The sequence below is a fragment of the Geotrypetes seraphini genome, chromosome 8 (assembly GCF_902459505.1).
Source record: "Geotrypetes seraphini chromosome 8, aGeoSer1.1, whole genome shotgun sequence".
NCBI classification, from domain to species: domain Eukaryota; kingdom Metazoa; phylum Chordata; class Amphibia; order Gymnophiona; family Dermophiidae; genus Geotrypetes; species Geotrypetes seraphini.
Window position 1 is genome coordinate 40,806,183 of NC_047091.1, and position 26,371 is coordinate 40,832,553.

The 26,371-nt window shown below is 43.5% G+C and overlaps 1 protein-coding gene across 1 annotated transcript in view; it reads left to right on the forward strand.

Annotated features, from left to right (window-relative positions):
• The first annotated feature begins 348 nt into the window (after window positions 1–348).
• GIPR (gastric inhibitory polypeptide receptor) overlaps window positions 349–26,371 on the forward strand; it is an 82,287-nt gene continuing 56,264 nt past the window's right edge. Inside the window, exons 1-6 of the mRNA XM_033954632.1 lie at window positions 349–430; window positions 3,695–3,822; window positions 4,373–4,488; window positions 4,807–4,960; window positions 5,602–5,761; window positions 25,693–25,753. Coding sequence (XP_033810523.1) covers window positions 349–430; window positions 3,695–3,822; window positions 4,373–4,488; window positions 4,807–4,960; window positions 5,602–5,761; window positions 25,693–25,753 — 701 coding nt within the window. The remainder of the gene's footprint in view (window positions 431–3,694; window positions 3,823–4,372; window positions 4,489–4,806; window positions 4,961–5,601; window positions 5,762–25,692; window positions 25,754–26,371) is intronic.

The following is a 26,371-nucleotide window of genomic DNA, read 5'->3' on the forward strand; positions in this document are numbered from 1 at the left end:
CCGGTACCTCTTTAAATCTTCGCCTATGTGAGCAACTTCTCTGCCTGCTGCTCACACCAGTGTTGGCTTTCCCTCTTATGTCACTTCCTGATCCTGCAACCTGGAAGTGATTTCAGAGGGAAGCCAGGCCAGAAAAGGTCATCCCACTGGTGCAGTATTCTCACAAATTTGTCATGCCTGTATACCTGGTTGCAGTTAAGGCTTATAAATTAGCCTTGAATGGAGTGAGATTGTCTCTAGCTCACAGCCCAGGAGAGCAGACACCTCAGAAATTCAATGCCTTGACTTTTGGGTCCAATTGATCTCATGATATATATTTCAGGTATCTTTTGTAACCGGACCTTTGACATGTATGCTTGCTGGGAAGATGGCCTCCCCAACACTACGGTGAAAGTACCCTGCCCCAGCTATCTACCTTGGCAGGACCAAGGTAAGTTAATCCAGGCTTCCTTTTATCTGCAGCTATAAACATTATTGACAACCTGCATTTCATTATATGAGCTGTAGGGCCACTCCCTTAAACCCTCTCGTCTTCAATTCATTCTGTGCCATTCTTTTCCTCACCCTAGCTCTTTTTCAAAGTTTTGGTGAGCATTGATTAGCAGGATCCACATAGGTTGAGAATCTGAAAAATAGAAAGCAGCTCCGGGTCATAGGCTTTTTCAATGGTCCTATTTTTTTAAGCTTACAGCCCCAGTACATTGTGATCTTTGTAATCCCAGCTTCCTCCATTTGCAAACACATCAGGCACAGATTGAGGAAAATTGAGTGTCACAGGACTAGGGCTATTCCAGTGGAAAATATGCAGTTTCATGCAGAAGATCCTTAGTTTGATTTCTGAATCAGTTCTTTGTCCCTCAGGCCAGCCAAAGCTGAAGATCCCATGGCCACAATTAAATGTGACACCCAATGATCAGATTAAAAACTCATCATATAGGGTTTTAGTGTATGATTCTTGCCATCTGGATCATCACTGCAACAATCAGGAACAGTGGAGGGGATAGTCTTTTAACACAGGAAGGGGAAGTCCTCCAGTATTTGGAAATGAAGGCTCACTCATCAGGATTCCAGCATTGGCACTGGAGGAACTTAAAAAAAGAGATAAGAAGAGCCACTGGGCCAAAAAAAATCAAATGCCTGTCAGCCTGGTATTCCTGAAGGAGCGGTGTCAATCAGTAGTTCTACTAAGAATTAGAATGATCACTTTAGAATTTTTTTGGGGGGGGAGTGTTTGGGCATGTCTTAAAGGAGCTGTATATAGTCATCAGCACTGGAATGGTTTTGCTATATCACCCATGTCAGCCAAGACAAGCTAATCCAACCCAGTTCTTGCTGTATTTTCTAGGGAAAGTCAAAACTACAACTCAGTTCATATCATAAGACAAGCTAGCATGGAATCAGCCTCATTGGATTGACATAAACAAATTGGTAACCCTTCACTGAGAGCACCAGTGGCACCTGCAATAATATGGATTCTCAATCCAGTCCTCAGGGCATATCTAAAAAGTCTGGATTTCAGGATAGCCTTAATGATTATGCAAACAATCAATCTACATACAATGGAGGCAGTGCATGCATATTGATCTTATTCATATTTATTGTGGGTATCCAAGTTTATTTAGGGCTTACCTTGCCTATTCAAGCAGGCTGTCTAGACCAGTGTTTCTCAACTTCTTCAAGCCAAGTACCCCCTAAGCCTAACAAATACCAACCGAGTACTCCAGCCCAAGCTCCACCCCAGACCCACCCAAGCTCTGCTCCTGACCTCACCCCCATAATAATAGTACTAATTGTAATGCATTTTTCATATACACACAATATAATCTTATTAATACATAATGGTAACCACAAAGTTAAAAAAAACCACAAAGCACTCTGTACGCAGAGAAAATGTTAATTATCATTTATATTCGGGGGGGTTTAAAGAGGTCAAGGCAGATGACTTTAAAATATGCAATCAGTAACAACTATAGAAAAATAGACAAATATAGAGCAAAATATAGACAGCAAATATAAATTCACAAAACTGACACATTTTGATCACTAAATTGAAAATCAAATTATTTTTCCTACCTTTGTTGTCTGGTGATTTCATGAGTTTCTGGTTGCATTTCCTTCTGACTGTGCATCCAATATTTATTTATTTCTGCCTCCTGTATGCTTCTTCTCCTCAGGACCCCATTCCCTTCCCCAACCAACATCCCTCTCTCTTTCTCTCTCTCTGTGTCCCTCCATGAGTTCAATTTTTCTTCCTCTCTCTTCCACCCTATTGGCAATATGTCTCCCTCTCTCTCTCACTGTCCATCTGTCTTGAGAGATTCAAGCATCTCTCCCACCCCCTCTACTGCCACATCCAGCATTTCTCTCTCATCCCCCAGATCATGTGCAGCATTTTTCACCACTGCCCACTAGCCCCATGCCCATTTCTCCTTCTATCACCCCTTTCCAGCATCATGCCACAGTTCTCCCTCCATCACTATGTCCAACATTCCTCCCCCTTGCATCCCCTTCAATCTGTCCCTCTGTTCCCTCTCCACCACCATATCCAACATTTCTTTTTCCCTCTCATCCTTCTCTCCCCATGCATCTCTACTGCTCTCCTCTTTCTATGCCCAATTTTCCTCTTTCTTCCTTTCCCTCTCATTCACATACTGATGCCCTTTCTATTTCCTCCTTCTTGCCCCAAGTTAGTGCCCCCTTCCTCCTGTCCCGTATTCATGCCCCTTTCCTTCCTTCTGTGTCAAGTTTGTGCCCCCTCCCCCTCCCTGCCTTCCAGCCTTCAAAAATGAATTTGCACGCTGGGTTCCCTGCCTGCCCCACCTGCACCCCCACTCTCCAGAAGCCGACCCAGCCTGTCCACAGAAGCCGATCCCTGCCTGCCCCACCCAACTGCAGTACCCCCCCCCCCCCACACACACACAAAGCAGACTCTGTTACTTTGTTGTATCCAGACTCACTCCATTCTCCCCCAGCAGCAACTCCGTTCAAGGTCAGTGCATGCAGTGATTCACATGCTGACATCAATTCTGACATTGGAGAGAAGGTTCAGGTCAGCTATGCAGCATGTGAGTCACTTCCTGTGTCCCTTTACGTAGTGCTGCTGGGGGAGGAGGGAGCCAGTCCGGCTCCAGTGAAGTAACAGGGTCAGTTTTAGGGGTGGGGGTGGTGCAGTGGCTGGGCAGGCACACAGGCAGGGAGGGAGGGATCCATGGCAGCAGCTTCAGCAGCAGGGGGCGGGCAGGGAGGGATCCCCGGCGGCCAGACCGCATACCCCCAACAAGCGGTCCACATACCCCCAAGAGTACATGGACTGCGTGTTGAGAAACACTGGTCTAGACGGCTTAACATTCATAATAGAACAGTTAGAAGGTATAAGAGTAGATCATGATGAGAGGAGATAAAGGGTATGAACTACAATTCCTGATTCCTGATAACCTGACCAGCTGGACGTGTCTCCGAACTCAGCCACTGATTTAAGCAATGCTCTTGTTGCTCCTAAATTTCCCTCCCTTAAGATCTTATCATTCAGTGGAAAGACTTGATGCCAAAGCAAAAGAGGAAGAAGTGTGGGGTGTTGGTAGGAGGGGAAGAACATGCTTAGTGAGGAGGGAATTCTGGGTGGTAAGAGGAAAGGATGGATGATGCTGCTGCAAAAATTTCCATCCCACATGTCTATCTTCCCCTACCCTTGCAGTGAAAGATGGCTTTGTTTTCCGGAGGTGTGATTCTGATGGCCAGTGGGAGATGGATAAGCGGGGTGAACTCTGGAGGGATCATTCCCAGTGCAAGAAGAAGGAGGAGGAGAAGGATGATTACTCTCAGGTCAGTCTCAGGGGAAGGAGAGGGGGTAGCAAAGCAAAAACAATGGACATGGAGAGGGGAAAAGGAGACAGAAAGTACAACTTGGTAAGAAGAGGGAAAGAGAAGCTTACATCACTGACCAAATTGGGCACAGGCTAACAAGGAAAAAAAAAGAACAGGGATACAGTGGCATACCTAGCATATGTGACACCAGGGGCCCATCATTTTTTGACACCCTCTCCCCCCATCTGTACTCCCCAATCACTGCCTGGCTGGCCCGGAATGTCCTCTCCGACGTCAGAATTGACGTCGGAAAGAATTCTTGTCGGCGATTAGCAGCAGCAGTGGGGAGGTAAGATTGCAAGCGCGGACCAGGGGAAAGGAAGGGCAGGAGGACTCGGACCTGGCCAGCTGTGCACCCCCCCCCCAAGCCATGCGCCCGGGGCGGACCTCCCTCCCCCCCACCCCCCTTGGTACGCCACTGCGGGGATATGAAGATAGATAAAGAAAAAAGGAATAACAGGGCAATAGTAAGGATGGCACAGATCCAAGGTTCTCTGTCTGTCTCTAGTCCTTCTTTCAGGTGCAATTGAGGACTTTTGAACATTTTCGGTTGATGTATACCATTGGGTACTCATTGTCCCTGGCCTCGCTGACCCTTGCTCTCTTTGTGCTCCTTGCCTTCAGGTATGTCCAGTCTCTTATTAGTCATCCTACTGTCCTCTATCCATAAAATGAAAAGGACATTCGCCTCCATCCTGTTCAGTCTAGGGTTTTTCCTTGTGCTTGGTGCTAAAGACCTCAGCTGGAGGCTCTCATTTTGGATGTGAGGGAATGACAGCTCAAGCAACCTGCCCCAGCTGTTATTATTCAACTAGGACTAACTCACAATTGAGTTCAAACCATATGGATTTGTCAGGTTCTATGTTCTCTTTCACTTGACCTGTTCAAAGCTCAGATTTTTTTGCCTCTCTTACCTGTACTTTCTTCTGTCCATGCCTTCAGGAAGCTAAGATGCACTCGTAACTACATCCATATAAATCTATTTGCCTCCTTCATGCTGCGAGCCCTCTCTGCCCTGACACGTGACAGCCTGCTGGAAGTACCCGCGATACAGAGTCATGACAATGGGACCTTCTCCTACATAGTCAGTGATGAGGTATGTATGAGCAACACAGTTCAATCACACAGCTAGGGAAAACTCAGTCTATATCAGACCTGGACATCTAATAACAAGTTCACATAAGCATACAACACCACAGAACCTCTCCCAACAAGATTCATTCTGGGGAACAGTGCAGGAGCATGGGGTGTGGGAGCTACTCACAACTCCTTCAGCCTCAGTCTTTCCAAATAGGAAGCACTGGTACTGAGAAGAGAAACCAGTAGATCTATTTTAACAGGTCAGGCACACAAAGGAATTGCAGTTCATGTCAGAAATAAAATATTTTTGCTCACTCTCTCACTGTCTTTCACACCTTTCTCTCCTCTCCCTGCTTTTATTTCCTTCTCAATTTTTTGCTTTTTCTCCTCATTCTCCCATTTCATTACTTCTCTAACCTTTTTCTACCCATCTCAAATTTGTTCATTTTGCTGTCTCTCACCATCCCTGCCAATTTCTTATACTCTGATGCTTTTTCCTTACAACTACTCATTTTCCATCCTTGGATCTCTGTCCCCCATTCCCCCAACCTTATTCCTCAAATCTCTATCCTTGTTTCCTTTCTTCCTCATCCCTTATTCCTTATACCCTCTGTTCACCACCCCTTGCACTACGATCTTCTTGTTCTCCTGGCCAAGGGTGATATTGGATGCCGCCTAGCACAAGTCCTCTCTCTGTACGGTATTGGTGCTAATTACTACTGGCTGCTGGTAGAGGGGCTCTACTTACACAATCTGCTGATGCTGATGGCTTTGACTGAGGAGACCTACTTCCCAGGGTACCTGCTGCTTGGCTGGGGTGAGTGCAAAATCTTCTGTTATTCCTGTAGTGCTACTTGTGCACAAGGTGGTGTACATGGCCAATCTCACAGTTGAGCATTTATTAGGGGGGGGCAGTTTTATAACTGGAGGCCACAAATTCGGCACTTAGATGCAATGCACTGAGTGCTAATTCTATAATGGCATTCTGTTATAAAATATATAAAATATTAATGTAACTCAGCATCTACATGCCTACATTTAGGCCATGCTCACATACACTGTGTCAACAACAGGTGTAAATACGTGCACCTTAATTCAGCACTTTACCACATTTTCCAATATTCTGTAATTGCACGTATAAATATTGGCCGTGCCCATTTGTCTTCACCTCTGCATACTCCCTTGCATTTATATGCTAACCAAGTTGCGCACTAAAATTATAGATTACCACTTAGCACCAAAGTTGTACTTACATGCATAATTGTAACAGTCATGTGCATAAGTGCCAGTATTCTATAACTCACACATATACTTGGTGCGTAAATGTAGGTGTTAAGTTATAGAATGAGGAAGATGATGTAAATCTGAGTATAAGGTGGTGGAGATTAGTTAAATGACATGTCTGAAGTCACATTAAGCTCAACAGATAGGGGAATGAAACTGGGGTCTGCTCGTCCCTCCTCCCTGTCGAGGGTAAAGGCCAGGGCAGAGAAGCTTGCATCCTGGAGATGAATGTGTGGCTACATGGATGGTGTCATCAAGAGCATTTTGGCTTCCTGGACCATGGAATGATTTTCCAAGGGCTGCTAATCAGGGATGGTGTGCATCTATCGAAGAAGTGTCCTTGCCGGCAGGCTGGCTAATCTGCTGAGGGCTTTAAACTAGAAGTGATGGGGCAGGGTGATCAAAGCTCCCGGATGAGTATAAGCCCTCAGGTAAGTAAATCACTGAATACCTCTACACGGATGGGAAAAGGGGGCAATGTCTGGAAAGCAGTATACACTAATACTCGAAGTAAGGGAAACAAGATTCTGGATCTAGAAGCTGTGATGGAAGAAGAGGAGTTGGATATAGTGGCAATCACGGAGACGTAGTTCATGGAGAACCATGACTGGGATGTAGTTATACCGGGCTATAATCTGTTTAGGAAAGAGGTAGGAAGAAAAGGAGGGGGAGTAGCGTTATATGTTAAAGATCTTATTAAAGCCACACAATTGCAGGATCTGCAGGGCAAGGAAGAGGTACTGTGGATCAATTTGGAAGGAGGGAATGGTGAATATATTTACATTGGTGTGATATACAGGCCTCCTTCACAAACGGAAGAAGTAGATAGAGATTTAATAGTAGACATTCAGAATATCTCTAAAAAAAGGGGGGGAAGTCTTACTAATAGGTGATTTTAACATGCTGGATGCAGTGGCATACCAAGCGGGGGGCCGAGGGGGCGGTCCGCCCCGAGTGCAAGCCCTGAGGGGGTGCTCCCGGTCCGGTTTCCCCCCCCCCCCCCCGTCCAGTTCAGCCCCCGATGTCTGGGTCTCACATCTGGATTCCCCCCCCTTGCCTCCCCGCATAATTTACCTGGGGAAGCAGCCTGCAGCAAGATCGCGATGCCAGCGATCTTTGCGCTGCTTCGGCTCTGTTTCCTCCGCCGCGGTCCCACCCCTCCTCTGACATCAGAGGAGGGGTGGGACCGCGGCAGAGGAAACAGAGCCGAAGCAGCGCAAAGATTGCTGGCGTTGCGATCTTGCTGCAGGCTGCTTCCCCAGGTAAATAGTGTAAGGAGGCCGGGCGGATGAGCAGTCCTTCGTCGTGGTGGTGGTGGTGGGGGGGGCGAGTGGTCCTTTGGGGGGGACAGCAGTCCTTCAGGGTGGGGCGGGCAGGCAGGCCTAGGGGGGGAGACAGGCCTTCAGGGGGACAGGCCTTCAAGGGAGGGACAGGCCTTCAAGGGGGACAGGCAGGCAGGCCTTCAAGGGGGGAAAGGCCTTCAAGGGGGACAGGCAGGCAGGCCTTTAAAGGGGGGACAGACCTTCAAGGGGAACAGGCAGGCCTTCAAGGGGGAGACAGGCCTTCGGGAGGGTGCAGGCCTTCAAGGGGGGACAGGTCTTCAAGGGGAACAGGCAGGCAGGCCTTCAAGGGGGGGACAAGCCTTCGGGGGGTGCAGGCCTTCAAGGGGGGGACAGGCCTTCAGGGGTGGGATGCAGACCTTTAAGGGGGGGACAGTCCTTCAAGGAGAGGGACAGGCCTTCAAGGGGGTACAGGCCTTCAAGGGAACAGGCAGGCAGGCCTTCAAGGGGGGGGGGGACAGGCTTTGGGGGGGTGCAGGCCTTCAAGATATAACGAACAATCAAAACTTTATAAAATAAAAATAAACGATGCAAAAAAGAAATTTTACTCAGATAAAATATTCAAAGCTAAAAATCCTTCAGCACTTTATACAATACTAAACTCATTAACAATTCCAAATTCCAAACAACAACCTGACGCAGTAGTTTCTGTTCCCACCGCCCAAGAATTAGCGGATCATTTTATCGAAAAAATTAACAAAATCAGTAAAATGTTTACAATAAACCAAGATTCAACAGATAGCTTTGAACAAATTGCCGCAGATTCATTAATTGCTAGAAGCTCAAAATTCAAATTACCTAGTTTAAAAGAAATAGAATCCATTTTTAAATCTATTAATATCAAAAGATCCAAAGCCGATTTAATTCCACCATTTATTCTAAAACATTATTTTGATATCTTCGGACCCTTCATTCATACTTTAGTTACCAAAAGCCTGAGTCAAAACACGGTACCATTAACGTGGAAAAAATCCATTATTCGTCCTATAATAAAAGATAAAAATGCTAGTTTTGAAGACTTATCCAATTACAGACCAATAGCCAATATCCCTTTCCTAGCAAAACTGACAGAAAAAATAGTCTATAATCAAATTTCAGATTTTGTAGAAAAAACCAATGCGCTACATCCTAATCAGATGGGATTTAGACATCACCATAGCACAGAACTTTCACTGATTGGTATGACTACTTCCATTCAATACTTTCTAGATCATCACCAATCATCCCTATTAATCTCTATTGATCTCTCTGCAGCTTTCGACACGATCAATCATCAGCTTCTCCTTGGCAGACTTCACTCTATCGGCATTTCTGACCAAGTTCTTTCCTGGTTTACATCCTATTTATCAGATCGCACTTCTGCTGTTTTCTTTAAAGACTCAACCTCAAACTTTTCTTTAACTACTCACGGTGTTCCTCAAGGATCCATTCTTTCTCCTTTATTATTCAATATCTTTCTTGCTCCGTTAATTACTTTGTGTCAATCCATGGGTTTTCAAGTTTATGCATATGCAGACGATATCCAGCTTCTGAACTCAATTGATACCAATAAAATGTCTGATATCCAAGAGATCAACGAAAAACTTGACCTAGTTTATCACTGGTTAAATGCGAACAAATTGGCACTCAATATCAAAAAATCCAATGTTATGTTATTTCCATGGAAAGAAAGTTCCACTCTCATTGCTCCTATTACTATAAAAAAATATCCCATTGCAATTAGTAAACAACATAAAAATCTTAGGGGTTACTTTTGACACCAAACTTAATTTTCATGATCACATCAGTACTATTATTAAAACCACCTTTTACAGACTACGTAAGATTCGAGCAATTTCAAAATTTCTATGCCCCAAATCTTTAAATATTCTTATTCATTCGTTGGTAATTTTGAAATTGGACTACTGCAACGCACTCTTTAAAGGGATAGCATTAAATGAGATCAAACGTCTCCAAATTATTCAAAACGTCTCTATTAAACTTATAACTAACTCTAGAAAGTTTGATCATGTTACTCCTCTTTTAATAGAAGCACATTGGCTCCCAGTCACTCATCGAATAACTTATAAACTCTGTCTACTCACTTTCAAGTCTTTACTCAATAAAACTCCAGCTTTTATCTATAAACTATTAATCCCATACAATCCGACTAGAACATTAAGGTCCAATGAGCAAAATCTACTAACCATTCCCTCACTTAAGTTCATTAATACAAGACGGCAATTCATCTTTTCAGTAACTGCTCCACAGATCTGGAACGCCCTCCCAATCTTTCTACGAAATGAGCATGATCTGGGAAAATTTAAAAGTAATTTAAAAACATTTCTTTTTAAAGATGCATTTGGCATTTGATTTATTAATTTTTAAACTGTTGTTTTAAATCTTAAATTTTACTGTTACATACCTTCCCAATGTTCTTTTCCTTTGTTTGTTCTACTTTTCTATCATGAACTGTATTTCACTTCCCCTTTTTACCTTATGTTATGAATATGTTGATACAAGCTCACTGTACCAGACTTGAAAATTTTAGACCTTCTTAAATATCAAGCATTAAAGTACCAAAGATAAAAGGTCTCAAAAAGGGTTTTTTTAGACAATTCAGGCTAGCAGACCTCAGAAGTGCCTTGCTGTATGTCTAATTTTCTTTAAAGCACATACAGATCAATAATGGCACCCATGGTCGTCATAGGCCTTTATACCATTTTTTTATATATATATATATTTTTAGCTTTTAGAGCAATTTTTATAACTTATCAACAAATAACTTATCTTTTATCTACGCGGGTGGGGGTGGGCACTCCGACATAGACTATGTTTCGCCCCGAATGGGCTGTATCAAGGACAATCCCCCTGCAACAGTAAAAATACGTTATAATTTATCATCTTTAAATTAGTCGTCTTTAGATTAGTTATAGTAAACCTAAAACCAAAATATAGAGAAAACATTTAACAATACCAAGCCAGCATGGATTCTGTAAGGGAAGGTCATGCTTAACGAACCTTCTGTACTTCTTTGAGGGAATAAGCAGTCGGGTGGACAATGGGGAACCTATAGACATCATTTACCTCGATTTTCAAAAGGCTTTTGACAGCAGCCTCGAAAAAAGCCAACAGGATGCTGGGCATCATAAAGAGGGGCATAACAACCAGGACGCGGGAAGTCATCATGCCATTGTATCGAGCGATGGTGCGTCCACATCTGGAATACTGCGTTCAATATTGGTCGCCGTACCTCAAGAAGGACATGGCGGTACTTGAGAGAGTCCAAAGGAGAGCAACGAAACTGGTAAGAGGACTGGAACACTGCCCATACGCTGAGAGGTTGGATAGGCTGGGACTCTTCTCTCTGGAAAAAAGGAGGCTCAGGGGAGATATGATAGAGACCTTCAAGATCATGAGGGGCATAGAGAGGGTGGATAGGGACAGATTCTTCAGGCTGAAGGGGACAACAGGTATGAGGGGGCATTCGGAGAAACTGAAGGGAGATAGGTTCAAAACAAATGCAAGGAAGTTTTTTTTCACACAAAGGGTCGTGGACACTTGGAATGCGCTACCGGAGGAAGTGATCAGGCAGAGTACGGTACAGGGATTCAAACAGGGATTGGACGGATTTCTGAGGGATAAAGGGATCGTGGGATACTGAGAGAGGTGCTGGGATGTAATACAAATATAGAAAGCTAACCAGGTAATAAGTATAGAAACCAAATCAGGTCGTGCATGTGTAAGACCGGAGGGTTAGGACTCCGATGGGAAGATAGGACTTCAAATGAGAAACCAAGGTGGCAAGGGAGCCCCTTCTGGTGATTCAGACAGGTCGTGACCTGTTTGGGCCGCCGCGGGAGCGGACTGCTGGGCAGGATGGACCTATGGTCTGACCCGGCGGAGGCACTGCTTATGTTCTTATGTTCTTACCTTATCTCCAGCGACGCATGCTTCCCGCTATAGATTTTTAATTCAGGAAACATGGCCGCGGCGTTCTAGGCTATAAATAGCCATAGCACTTTTTTTTTTAAAAACGTGATGACATCAGATTTAACGTGAGACCAACCCCCCGTCTGATTGGATAACTAAATCAATTTTAGATTAAAGAGAACCACTCAATTTCAGCGTTTAAGCCTAAAGGTATAACTGTATTTAACATGTAAATCCATTTTTGTTCCTTGTAATTTAACTTTTCTTTGATATTTCCACCCTCCCACCCACCTACAACCTGATCTATGACCCGCCATTTCAGATCCGTAATTTTATGCTTTTTCTCCCTCCAATGTTGGACAAGGGGAGCCTCTAAATTACCTGTATTTATTCTAGATTTATGTTCGGTTAATCGTACATTAATTTTTCTACTCGTCCGCCCTATATAGAGCAGTTGACAGGGACATTGAATCATATAGATAACAGAAGAGCTCTGACAGGACGTATTCGAGCGAGCCCGGTAGATCTTATTAGTCCGCGGATCGGACCACATAGGGCCTTGTAGTGTTGAATCGCACCATTGACATTGGGTACAAACTTGACAGGCCTTCAGGGGTGGGATGCAGACCTTTAAGGGGGGACAGGCCTTCAGGGAAGAGGATCCCTGGTGTAGAAGTACATGGAGGGAAGGGGGAGGGGTTCAAAGAGACGTGCATATGCCAGACTTTGGATGGGAAGAAATAATGGGTCTGAAAATAGAGGAGAGGGAGAGAGATGATGGACCATGGGTTTTAGGGAGGGAAGGAGCATGAAGGGAGAGAAGTTGGACACAAGGGATGGTGTGGAGGGGGGATAGAGATACTGGTTAGGAGGGTAGTTGGGAAAAGAAAGGGAGAGATGGTGGACCCTAGGGTGGTGGGGAAGGAGGGAGAGATACTGGATGAAAGGGTAGTTAAGAAAAGGTGGATCTGTAGAGGGAGACGAAAAAAAGGAAAGATGCCAGACATCCGTGGGAGGGAAGGGAAACGGAAGGGGAGGACAGAGATGGAAGATGGATGATTAGCACAGAGAAAGAAGAAAGAAGGAGACCCTGGCAAGCAAATTATCAGAAGACAACCAGAGCCTTGGACCAACAAGATTTGAAAAATAACCAGACAACAAAAGGTAGAAAAACTAATTTTATTTTCTGTTTTGTGATTACAATATGTCAGATTTGAAATGTGTATCCTGCCAGAGCTGGTGTTAGACCGCAAACGTGAGCTAGGATTTAACAGAGAGAGGAAAAGTCCTTTTTGTTTCTTTATTTTATTTACACCACAGCGCCAGTGTGATTAGGAGAAGCCAAAGGGAAAGAAAAAGCTATAAAATAAACCAACCAGGATGTTTGAAAAAAACACCCAATTGGGCAGGAGAATTGAATCGATAAACCAATTCATTAGACTGAATCGAATCGAAATTTTTTTTCCTGAATCAGGCAGCACTAGTTTGCGCTACTGTCTTAGAACTTAGGACCTGGGATTGGGGAGAGATGGCATCTTCAGTACTTTATAATGCAAGAGAAACGAGGATTTGGTCAGACTTTTGAAGGGTCTGCAGAAGAAAAATATTGTATAGGCCTGGGACATGAGACAGCAGGAAATGGGAATTTTTCTTCCTTCTATTTTTGTGAATGGAAAGGCTGAGGATGTCAAAGAATTCAGTTAAAATATGTGCTTTATAAGAAAATATAAAAATGTGTTTTATAAAGTTTATAGCATTGCTGGCCTACCCGGTGAGGTGTTCCTAGTGGTGGTGGTGGCAGCATGTCAATGTGTTGAGAGGAAGAGGTGGTCTGGGAAATTCTGCTGAGCAAACTCCAGGCCCATTTCCACCCCCCAGTTAGTTCACTCCACTCAACTGGTTCACACACTGAGTGGGTCTTTGGGTGTTGTTCCTGGGTAGTTGTTTTGGGATCTCTTCCAGTGGTTTGTCAGTATCTCCTTCTAGTCCAAGGAAGGAAACTTTGTTAACGTTAGCATTGACCTTCAGAATATGTTTGTAACAACGCTGCTTGTGTGGCATTAGGCTATATGTTGGGTGTATGAGGAGATTCACATTTCCTGCACAGCTAAGTCCGTGTGCGGTATTTGACATATAGCAAGGTCTCTGTTTGGAAGGAAAGATCTAAACTTAAAAATGAAGTGGCCAGAAGTTATGGTAAAAGCAGATAGTGTAGCTGGTTTTAAGAAAGATTTGGACAAATCCCTGGAGGAAAAGTCCATAGTCTATTATTAAGACATGGGGGAAGTATCTGTTTGCCCTGGATTGGTAGCATGGAATGTTGCTACTCTTTGGGTTTTGACCAGGTATTAGTGACCTGGATTGGCTACCATGAGAATGGGCTACTGGGCATGATGGACTATTGTTCTGACCCAGTTAGGCTATTCTTATGTTATGTTTTCATCTGTAGGGGCCTTTGTTTTCACTTCTTATTTTAATGTATTTTTGTTCTGGGAACTTATCAGTGTTTTTTATAATGGGAACAAAAATGGAAGAAAATTAATGTGTGTGGAATGGGGGGGGTAACTAATTTCTTCAGCTAAATAATTCAATCCACCTCAACCAGACATAGGAGAACTCACACACCATTCACACACCTTCCAACCAAAAACATCAAAAGAAAAAAACTGTTCGACAACCTCCTAGCCATTCGAGCTGCTACACTCGACCCCCAACTCTACAACCTATTGATCTCGACCACAGACTACAAAACCTTCAAAAAAGAAATAAAAACCCTTCTATTCAAAAAACACATAAAACCGAACTAACACAATCAGAACTGTCCCAAGCATCTCCTGCAACTACTCCATATGTACTTCTGATGTCATGACAATTCAGACATAATTTATGTTATGTTATATTATGTTTGAAATAATGGTTACATATATGTGGTTCCATAAAATAAAATTTTCACTGCCTGTTTCTATTCTGACTATTTATTCCGTTTCATGGTCATTACAAAAAATATTTTTTTACATGGGGGTTGTCAAAAAATGATGTGCCCCAGGTGCCACATACTCTAGGTACGCCACTGGCTGGATGTTGATTGGGGTATCCCTATTGCAGGGTCTTCTAGAAGTAGGGAGATCCTAGATTCTTTACAAGGAGAACTGTTCCAGCAGTTGGTAATGGAACCCATACGGGATGGTGTCATACTGGACTTAGTACTTACAAACGGGGAAAGTGTTTCTGATGTTACAGTGGGTGATCATCTGGCATCCAGTGATCACTGAATGGTACGGTTTAATATTAAGATGAGTATAGAGAGGGCTCATTCAAAAGCAAAGGTTCTAGACTTTTAAAAAACTAACTTTGTTCGGTTGGGGGTTTACATCAAGGAATTGTCTGGGTGGGAACATCTGGAAGGAGTAGTATGCGGTGGGCAAAACTGAAAGGAGCGATTGTAAGGGCGGCAAACCTTTTTGTTAGGCAAGTAAATAAAAGTAAGAGGAAAAGAAGGCAAGTAAGTAAAAGTAAGAGGAAAAGAAGGCTGCTTTGGTTCTCAAAAGTAATAGCTGAGAATGTAAGGAATAAGAGGTTAGCTTTCATAAACTACAAAGAGGAAAACGCAAAAAGAGGAAGACAGGCAAAAATACCTAGAAAAGTTGAGAGAGGCTGGTTGTGTAGTCAGGAAAGCAAAGATGCAAATGGAAGAAAAAATAGCTGACATGGTAAAATGGGTAGACAAGACATTTTTTAGATGTATTAGTGATAGGAAGAAGTGCAAAAGTGGCATTGTGAGACTCAAAGGTGAAGGGGAGGAATATGTAGAAACTGATAAAGAAAAGGCTGAATTGCTTAACAAATATTTCTGTTCTGTGTTCACGGCTGAAGCGCCAGAAATGGGACCACAGAAGACAAACGTGAATAGGGATGGAGGAGTAATAGACCCTGATTGATTTTCAGAGGGTTGTGTTCGTGAGGAGCTCGCTAAAATAAAGCGATGGGGCCGAATGGTGTACATCTGAGGATGCTGAAGGAACTTAGGGAAGTTCTGGTAGCTCTGCTGACTAACCTTTTCAATGAGTCATAAGAACATAAGAACATAAGCAGTGCCTCCGCCGGGTCAGACCATAGGTCCATCCTGCCCAGCAGTCCGCTCCCGCGGCGGCCCAAACAGGTCACGACCTGTCTGAATCACCAGAAGGGGCCCCCTTGCCACCTTGGTTTCTCATTGAAGTCCTATCTTCCCATCGAAGTCCTAACCCTCCGGTCTTGCACATGCACGACCTGGTTGGGTTTCTATACTTATTACCTGGTTAGCTTTCTATACTTGTGTTACATCCCAGCACCTCTCTCAGTATCCCACGATCCCTTTATCCCTCAGGAATCCGTCCAATCCCTGTTTGAATCCCTGTACCGTACTCTGCCTGATCACTTCCTCCGTTAGCGCATTCCAAGTGTCCACGACCCTTTGGGTGAAAAAAAACTTCCTTGCATTTGTTTTGAACCTATCTCCCTTCAGTTTCTCCGAATGCCCCCTCGTACCTGTTGTCCCCTTAAGTCTGAAGAATCTGTCCCTATCCACCCTCTCTATGCCCCTCATGATCTTGAAGGTCTCTATCATATCTCCCCTGAGCCTCCTTTTTTCTAGAGAGAAGATCCCCAGCCTATCCAACCTCTCAGCATATGGGCAGTGTTCCAGCCCTCTTACCAGTTTCGTTGCTCTCCTTTGGACTCTCTCAAGTACCACCATGTCCTTCTTGAGGTGCAGCGACCAATACTGAACGCAGTATTCCAGATGTGGACGCACCATCGCTCGATACAATGGCATGATGACTTCCCGCGTCCTGGTTGTTATGCCCCTCTTTATGTTGCCCAGCATCCTGTTGGCTTTTTTCGAGGCTGCTGCGCACTGTGCAGATGGCTTCAGTGATGCATCCACCAGCACACCCAAGTCTCTCTCAAGTCTGCTGTCTCCTAACAATGCCCCCCCCCCCCAATTTGTAGTTGAACAACGGGTTCTTTTTCCCTATATGCATGGCCTTGCATTTTTCCACGTTAAAGCGCATTTGCCATTTGTTTGCCCAGTCTTCCAGCTTGTCCAGGTCCCTTTGCAGGTCCTCACACTCCTCCCTGGACCTAACTCTGCCGCACAGTTTGGTATCGTCTGCAAATTTTATAACCTCGCACTTTGCCTCCTTTTCCAGGTCATTGATAAATATGTTGAAGAGTAACGGCCCCAGCACCGATCCCTGTGGCACACCGCTCGTGACTCCCCACCAGTCAGAATATTGGCCCTTTACTCCGACCCTCTGCAGTCTACCCGACAACCAGTGCTTGATCCATCTGTGCACATCCCCTCCCACCCCGTGGTTCCACAGCTTCCTAAGCAGCCTTGAAAATCGAGGTAAATGATGTCTATGGGTTCCCCATTGTCTCTAGAGTTGGGAGTAGTACCGGAGAACTGGAGAAGAGCGGATGTGGTCCCTCTCCCCAAAAGTAGAAGTAAGGAAGAAGTAGGAAATTACAGGCCAGTAAGTCTGACTTCTGTGGTAAGCAAATTAATGGAAACACTTTTAAAACAGAGAATGGTCAAGTTTCTGGAATCCTATGGATTACAGGACCACAGGCAACATGAATTCACTAGAGGTAAGTCTTGTCAGACAAATCTGATCAATTTCTTTGACTGGGTGACCAGAGAATTGGATAGAGGATGTGCACTAGATGTGTTGTATTTAGATTTTAGCAAAGCCTATGACAGTGACAGGCTGGATCAGGAACTGGTTGAGTGGAATGTGACAGAGAGTAGTGATCAATGGAGATCGCTCTGAGGAAAGGGATGTTACCAGTGGTGTGCCTCAAGGTTCTGTTCTTAGGCCTGTTCTTTTCAACATTTTTATAAGCGATATTGCTGAAGGGTTGTCGGGTAAGATTTGCCTCTCAGCGGATTATACTAAAATCTGCAATAGAGTAGACACACCGGATAGTGTGAATAACATGAAGAAAGACCTGGCGAAGCTTGAAGAATAGTCTGGAATTTGGCAGCTAAAATTTAATACTAAGAAATGCAAGGTCATGCATTTGGGTTGGAAAAACCCAAGGGAACGGTAGCATTTAGGGGGTGAAGAACTTATGTGCACAATGGAAGAGCGAGACTTAGGTGTGATTGTATATGATGATCTTAAGGTGACCAAACAGGTTGAAAAGGTGATGGCGAAAGCTAAAAGGATGTTAGGTTGCATAGGGAGAGGTATGGCCAGTAGGAAAAAGGAGGTATTGATGCCTCTGTTTAAGACTCTGTGAGGCCTCAATTCTGGAGGCTGCACCTTCAAAAAGATATAAAAAGGATGGAGTCAGTCCAGGGGAAGACTACTAAAATGGTGTGTGGTCTTTGTGATAAGGCGTATGGAGACAAACTTAAAGATCTCAATCTGTATACTTTGGAGGAAAGGCAGGAGAGAAGAGATATGACAGAGACATTTAATTACCTATGTAATATAAATGTGCATGAGTCGAGTCTCTTTCATTTGAAAGGAAACTCAATGAGAGGGCATAAGATGAAGTTTAGAGGTGATTGGCTCTGGAGTAATCCGAGGAAATACGTTTTTTACAGAAAGGGTGGTAGATCTGTGGAACAGTCTCCCGGAAGAGGAGGTGGAAACAGAGACTGTACCTGAATTCAAGAGGGCCTGGGATAGGCACGTGGGATCTCTCAGAGAAAGAAAGAGATAATGATTACTGCAGATGGGCAGACTAGATGGGCCATTTGACCTTTATCTAGAGTCATGTTTCTATGTTTCTCTGACCCCTTTCAGTTCTAACATTTCTAAACCATGAGCATACGGTGACCACTCAAGCTGCTGGTGCTCCAAAATTGTTGCTACTGCCTTGTGATTTAAAAACAAATTAAGTGCATGCTAATTATTTAAATGAGGGGAATAATAATTACATGGCCTATAATTACACTACAAAGTAACACAGTAAATGACAGCAGCAAAAGACCCTCACAGTCTATCCAGTCTGTCCAACAAGATGATCATAGCCTTTCCCACCACTCTGTGTAGGCCCACAGTGTTAGTTGTGAAGTCATCACCATGCCAACCATATAGGCAGCCAAACATGATGGGGATGATACATGGAGTATTGCTGACAGTATTCAACTTACCATTCAATATGCCTTCCCCTCTCTTCTAAGCTGCACAGTTCCTCCACTTGCAGTACTTGACAATAAGATGATCAGCACACTGGAGTCGGCAAACTTATACCTGTCTCTCACCATGTGTGAGATACAGACTGTACAAGTCTGACTGGCATCGTCCTCCATTCCTCCATGCTGGATTTGGCCACTCTTCCTTGTCTCTCGCCATGTGTGGGACACAGACCATACAAGTCTGTCTGGCTTCAGCCTCTGAACCCACATGCTGGATTTGGCCACTTTTTTAGGGGCATAATCAAAAAACTAAAATGTCCAAACAAAACACATAACTAGACACTTGGCCATCCTATTCGCCAGGACATCCAAGTGCCAATTTTCAGATCCATTTTCTCGAACATCTAGCGAGATGTTCTGCCTGCTGTACATCCAGAATTCAAGGGGGCATATTGGGAGGCGTGTTATGGACAAACTCAGGGCATGCTTAAAATTGGATGTCATGCCGTGATAATCAAACCTTTCCCAGGACATCCTAGACAGAAATACCACAATGATACCCAAACTGACCAGATGACCACTAGATGTATGAAGGTATGACCTACACACCCCTAGAGGTCACTGACCCATTACCACTCTGCAAAGAGCTAAATAAAACAATACATACTTGTCTCTAGAACAACAGCATCTGATAGTGGGAAACCTAGTAGAGCAGCAAAAAGGTGTGTGGAGTTACTTGGTGGATGGTGTAAGGAACCATAGAGAGGATGAGCCAGGTCTATATCCCACTCTATCTACTACATTTATGGTGGAAAGTGTGAGCTCACCAGAACCCTACTATACTGCCATATAAGTGGCACCTGGAGGAATAAGGGCTATTGGGGTTGATAAACAGGTGGGTATAATGGATTTTAGGGGAGTTTTGGAGGGCTTACCATACACTATAAGGGGGTTATGGTGAGATGAACATCTGACACTTTTTATATGAAGTTCATAGCAATGACCTCTAAGGTGTCCTACTGCTCTGTTGGCATGTCTGTGTGGCCAGTCCATTACAATGCTGGCCCCTCCCATGTCTAAATTGCTTGAAGTTGGACGTTTTGAACTTGGTCGTTTTTGCAGTTGACAATGCCTTAAAAGTTAGACGTCCTGTGGTTGGGTGAACAGGTTAAGACGTCAAAGTAGAAGATTATCATAAAAGTCGGACATTGAGCAGTTCATGTTTGTATTGTTTAATTGAAAATGATATCTGCTTGCATTACGTTTCACATGTGATGTTATGTGCTCTCACACTAGTCACAGTTCTCTTTTCTTGGTATTCTTGGAAACAGTTGTATATCTCCTGACAATTGTCATCTTAATAACATGTTTTTTTACAACATGACCTTGTCATGTTTGGATTACTAAACATTCTTAACATATCACTTCTGTCACATGTTTTGTTACATGTATCTGGGAAATAGTTGTTTTCGCATTAGATAGAGTGTGAGCCGACCGGGACAGATAGGGGGAAATGAATGTAAACCACTTAGGCTATAAGTGGTATATAAATATTTAAAATAAAATAAATTCCAAGGCCCAACACATGATTCTGCTGGCTGCTTGGTCATGGTCCCTGATGTAGGATTACCACAAAGGATATGATTGAAAAATCCATTGTATCATTATGGAAGACTACCATGTGAATGTGCATGAGATTGCTGACGCATCTTAAGTGAATGAGTGCACAACATCCTTCACATGAAAAAGCTATGTAAATAATGGGTGCCACGATTGTTGACTGTCAGCCAGAAATGCATACAAAAGGACATTTCAATGCAGTATTTAGTGATGTGTAATCACCATCCACAGGAATTTTTGCATTGATTCATGACCATGGATAAAACTTGCATCTACTACTACACACCCAAGTCAATTCAGCAGTTAAAGCAATGGACAATGACTGGTGAAATTGCGTCGAAGAAGGCAAAGACCATTTTGTCAGCTGGGTAGGTAATGGCCACTGTTTTTGGAATTCTCAAGGAATAATCCTGATTGACTACTTGTAAAATGGTAAAACAATAACAGGAGCCTATTATGCAGCATTGTTGGACCATTTGAAAGATGAGTTGAAGGAAAAATGGCCATGATTGGCACACAAAAAAAGTGCTCTTTCACCAGGACCGCTGTCCTATATATCAACTGTCAAAATTGCATGAATTGGGCTTCAAACTGATTCATCATTCTTCCTGTTCCCTGGACTTGGCCCCATCTGACTTTTTCCTATTCCCAAACTAAAAATTTGGCTCTGTGGTAAGAAATTTTTGTCAAATTTTTGTCATGTAATCAATGTCATCAATGAGTATTTTGGAGAGTTTGACAAAACCTATTTTTCTGACAGGATGAAAAAACTGGAATCTCGCTGGATTAAGTGTATAGCCCTTGATAGAGACTATGGGGCTCATAATAAAAAAAAAAAAGTCTAAAAAGTGGCCTAAATGGGTACTTGGATGATCAAAAAGCCTGATCGTCCAAGTGCCCATAATCAAAGCTGGTTTTAGACGTATCTAAAACCAGCTTAGGCCTTTCCCCTGCCTCTAAACGCAAAGAGCGAAGAGGCATTTTTAGAGGAGGGGAAAGGGCGGGAGGTGGGCCAACCTAGACCTAGGTGTGCAGCAGGTATAACCAAAACTTTAGGCAGGTTACCTAGTCAGCACTTATACGTTTTGACTTAGACCAAGTCAAAACAGGTATAAGTGCCGAAAAGGGGCCGCTGAGCTGATCGTGGCTGCTGCAATCAGCATGGCGGCCCCAGCAACCTGCCTACCCCCTACATCAATGATCACAGCAAGAGAGATGGCTCATCTCCCCTGCCGTGATCCACCCTTCCCACTCTCACAACGATCAGGGCAGGAGGGAGCTCAAGCCCTCCTGCCCCAGCCCCGAACTCCCTGACACTATCGGGGCAAGAGGGAGCCCAAGCCCTCCTGCCCCGCAGCACCTCCGAACTCCCCAACTCTATCGGGGCAAGAGGGAGCTCAATCTCTCTTGCCCTGCGGCACCCCCGAACCCCCCCGATATGATCAGGCAGGAGGGAGCCCAAGCCCTCCTGCCCTCGACGCAAGGGCCCCCCGAACCCCCGATCGCCCTCCACCGACCCCCCCTCCCCGTACCTTCATAAACGTTGATCGGATGGACAGGTGCCAAGCCCGTTCGTCCGACAGGCCAGCCATCCGTTGAATGGCTGGCCTTATGACCTGATTGGCCCAGGTGGCTCAAATCCCGCCCACAGGTGGGGCCTGAGATGCCTCGGCCAACCATAATAGGCCCAGTAGGCTTAGGCCCCTCCCATATGCCCATATGCCTAAGGCCCTGCCCACAGAAAAGCCAGGATGTAACCATTTTTTGTAGTGGGGTTTTTTTATTTTGGGTGATGGTCTCAGGCAGTACTGGACAAAGTAGCAGACATAGAACAATGAGAAGAGTCAGAGAAATGATTCTGTGGCTGTTCCAGTTGATGGTACTCGTATCTGCAAAGACCCAAGCATCCTCTTTTTTAAACTTGCTGAGGTGCACAGTATCAACAAGAACTCTAGCATGTGCAGGCTAGTAATGCCAGTAAGTTAAAATGTTTACAATAAGGAGTGGGCCACAGTTTATCCACTTCATTCTCACCTGCATCCTAAAATCCTAGAAGTCAAGTCTAAGGCTTAACCTCTATTTTTTTATTTTTATGAATGTTTTGGGAAAACTTAGGTAAGAATTTAGAAACACTTTGGCCAATTCTAGATTCTAAGCCCAAGTGTGCAACTGATACAACCAGATTTAAAAAAAAAAAAAGAAATCCAACTAGGAGGAGTAGAAGGGCATGCATTCCCTCTGTATTATCTTAAAACTAGGGGGCGAGGGAGCTGATAGTTTTCTAGGAGTGCATGGTTTGGTGTGCTGTATCCTTGAAGGATGCTATTGAAACAGATCATTTAGGGATTCCCAACAGAGAGGTTCCAACAATAGTGAGAAGAAGCCAGGAATTTTTAAGAGGAGAGCAGAGTAAAGGATGCAAATTATCCCCATCAACTTCTAATCAGCCTGTTGATGCAGGGAAAAAACACAATTTGATGAAATGTCTGTATACAAATGACAGAAACCTGAAAAATAAGATGGGAGAGTTAGAGTATATTATCAATAACTGCGATGGCTGAGGAGTGACAAGTTAAAAAAGTGAGAAATATACAACCCAGGGTACTAAAAGAACTCAAATATGAAATTGCTGATCTGATGTCAGTGATATGTAACCTATTGTTAAAATCATCTGTAGTACCTGAAGACTGGAGGGTTGCCAATGTAATACCAATTTGTAAAACTGGTTTCAGGGGTGATCCGAGAAATTGCAGACTGGTAAGACTGATTTCAGTTCTAGGCAAGATAGTAAAAACTATAATAAAGAATAAAATTATGGAACACATGAATTAATGGGTCAGAGTCAGCATGGGTTCAGCCAAGGGAAGTCAATTTGCTGCATTTGTTTGAAGGTGTGAATAAACATATGGATTAAAGTGAGCCAACTGACATTTTTGATATTACATCCAAATCTGGATGTTTTGCAGAACATGCACAAAAATCTAATTCTAAACATGTCCATTTTCAAAACTGCAAAAACATCTTTTGAATATGCCGATTTTTTCAGATGTGTGTCTATCTTTTTGAACCGTTTTTGAAAAAAATCACATAAAAAAAAAATGCACAAAACAAGCCACTGGGATGTAGGAGGGGCCAGCATTTTTAGTAGACTGATCAGACAGACACCCCAACAGAGCAATAGAGCACCTTAGGGGGCATTGCAGTGAACTTCATATAAAAAGGGTCAAGTGCACATCTTACCATAACCCATAGGAGGGGCCTTATACAACCTGGGCCAATCAGAGCCCCAGGCCCCTCCCCAGTGCAACACAGGATCCACTGGGGAGGAAAAGGCTCATTATAGAAGAGGCAGGCCATCTGGCCGGAGGGAGTAGGCATCCTTCCGGTTAGCCATCTAATTAAAGGTACAGGGGAGAGGAGTCAGAGGCGCAGGGGAGGGGGTTGTGATGCAGTGGGAGAGAATGGGCATCTCTCCCGCTGCTGGGACTGTTGTAATTGAGAGGTTGTTGCCATTTGTGATCATGTTCATGTTGATTAGGTTATCTAATATTGAGAACAGTTTGTTCAATTTAAGATTATCTTCTGTGCTGATCTGTTTAGAGTAGTACTCTATCTTTTGTGTCAGTAGTGATTTATATTCTAGGATTTTCTGGCACCACTTGGTCTTGTTTTCTGGGGACAGGTGTTTATGTCAGTAGTGCTTGGCTTGTTGGCAAGCTCTTTTAGGCCAAAAAGCAAAAATGGAATAAACTAAAATGTTCAACTAGAAATCCAACATAGGGTTTATCAAGGGTAGAATGCTAAACAAAGGAAAAGGATCTCAGAAATCCACGCCAGAAGATCATACAATCTCACATAGGCTACAGTGTGGAGAGTGTTTTCTTCCATCGATCCAAAAACCTTTGAATTCTATATTTTGATGAAACACCTTAATATTTTAAATATTTTTGGGTGCTTTGTGTTTCCAAAAATCACATTCACCTTTCAGTGTAATATATTTATTTATCCACTCTTTTTTTCTTTTTATACTGTCATATATAATGCTAAAAGGGCTTATTTCAAAAGTTAATGAAACTACTTGTCTTGTGTTGCAGTGTAACTTTACTGCTCAATAAATGCCAGCTCGTCAGCTGACTGAATATTGAATCTGCCGAGGGGCCCGTTTCGCCCTATCACATCGGGCTTTCTCAAGGCACAAAATCTCCCATGGACGCCAATTGAAAGGTTTTTGGATCGATGAAAGAAAACACCCTCCACACTGTAGCCTATGTGAGATTGTATGATCTTCTGGCGTGGATTTCTGAGATCCTTTTCCTTTGTTTAGCATTCTACCCTTGATAAGCTCTTTTTAGGGGCATAAGCACCGAGTCAAACCACTTCTCTAATGATCTTTGGATTCTTTTGCTGTATTTGAGCGTGCCTTGTTTGTTTAGGATTTGTTCATTGATCGTTTTACAGTGGTCCAGGAAGTCTTGAGGAGGGATAATAATGAGTTATCTATTAAATTCCATTATGATTTAGAAGCTTCTTTGTTTCTATAATAAAAGGCTATTCAGTGGGTCGGTTTGGTTATTGATATCTCTTTCTAGAATATGGTGAGTTAAATTCTAGGTAGCTTATGCTTTTTGCTGAAATAGAGGAGGTGAATAGATCTAACTGATGGCCCTTTATGAGTGTGGGTTGTTGAAACAAGGTTTGAGGTCTAGCTCATTTAAGAGGTCAAGGAATTTTAGAGTTTGAGGTTGAGTCTAGTTAGAGGTTGAGGTCTTCTATGATGAAAGTAGAGTCATATTGTACTGTGGCTCTTGAGATGATGTCTGACAACCACTTTCCAGGAAGGATAGAATAGTATGCAGTAGATTGGGTGTTGGGAAGAGTTGCTGTTTATTTCAACTATTAGAAGTTCTAGTGAGGTGAGTGTTATAGATTCCATGATTTTGATGTGAAAAGATGGTTTGTACAGTATCGCTAGATTGCCACCCCTGTGACCAATTTATAAAAACAGGAAGGCACACAATTTTCTTTATAAATTAGACATCATGTAATCATCTAAAAAACTGGTTTGACTAGGCACCCCCTAATAAAGTGAGCTCCAGCATGCTAGAGGAACTACACTGCACTTAGTAGTATTAAAAAGAGCTGGGTTAGCAAACATTGATTCAAAAAAGAAAATCAGCTCTGTGCACCCCTGTCCTTGGTTCCACCACACTGTGTCACCTCACTCGACATCAACTGAATAGGCTAATTTAGTCCTGGTTTTGCTCAATGGCATACATGACCTTGTAATTCTGATTTTTCCCAATGATCTAACAAAATCAGAACAATCCCCACCACCACCACCGTACATACCCACACACCCACACCTCAGCTGCAGTGAGGAGGCTTAGTGACTTGAAGCTCTTGGGGGCAAGTTCCTACCACCAGCTCTGACCCACCTCTACTTTTCTCTGTTTTCTACAGGCACTCCTGTCCTATTTGTTATCCCCTGGATGATTGCCAAGTACTTGTATGAAAACACTGAGTAAGTATTTGCAACACTGGGTAGTTAATTTTGAGATACATTTTCAAAGCAATTTCCACAGATAAAAAGTATTTTATCCATGCAGACCTGCTGTTTGAAATTTGCCCTTCTTATTTGAAATCATTTTTATTAAATTTTTCAAAAAGAGCATTCAGGCAAAACAACAAGAACCACAAAAATGGCAACACACCCTTCCCCCCCCCACCCAGGAACAGCAGCAGGTAGTAAACCAATACAGTACTCAATTAAGTAATCTACTTCTAACAGAATGAGTCAAAGTATTACAAAATTGTAGCCAGCATTGAGTAAACAAAGTGCCCTGTTTAGAGTCCATTTGAGCAATGTCATGACGTTCCAGCCCAGCCAGTTGTATCATCAATTGTCACCAGTGAGTTAGAGTTGGGGCTTGTGGTATCAACCAGGAGTGAAGTATAGGTTTAATGCTCATGAGTATAGATTTTCGCATAAAAGCAGCACATCCCGGTCGCATCGAAACCAGGGAAACTAGCAATGTGAAAATAAATGTGTCCTGGAGTCTCCATGAGCAGCTACAAATTCGTGCAATCTGCGCAACCAGCTGTCGCCAATAAGCAGTGTTATTAGGGCAAGACCAAAACA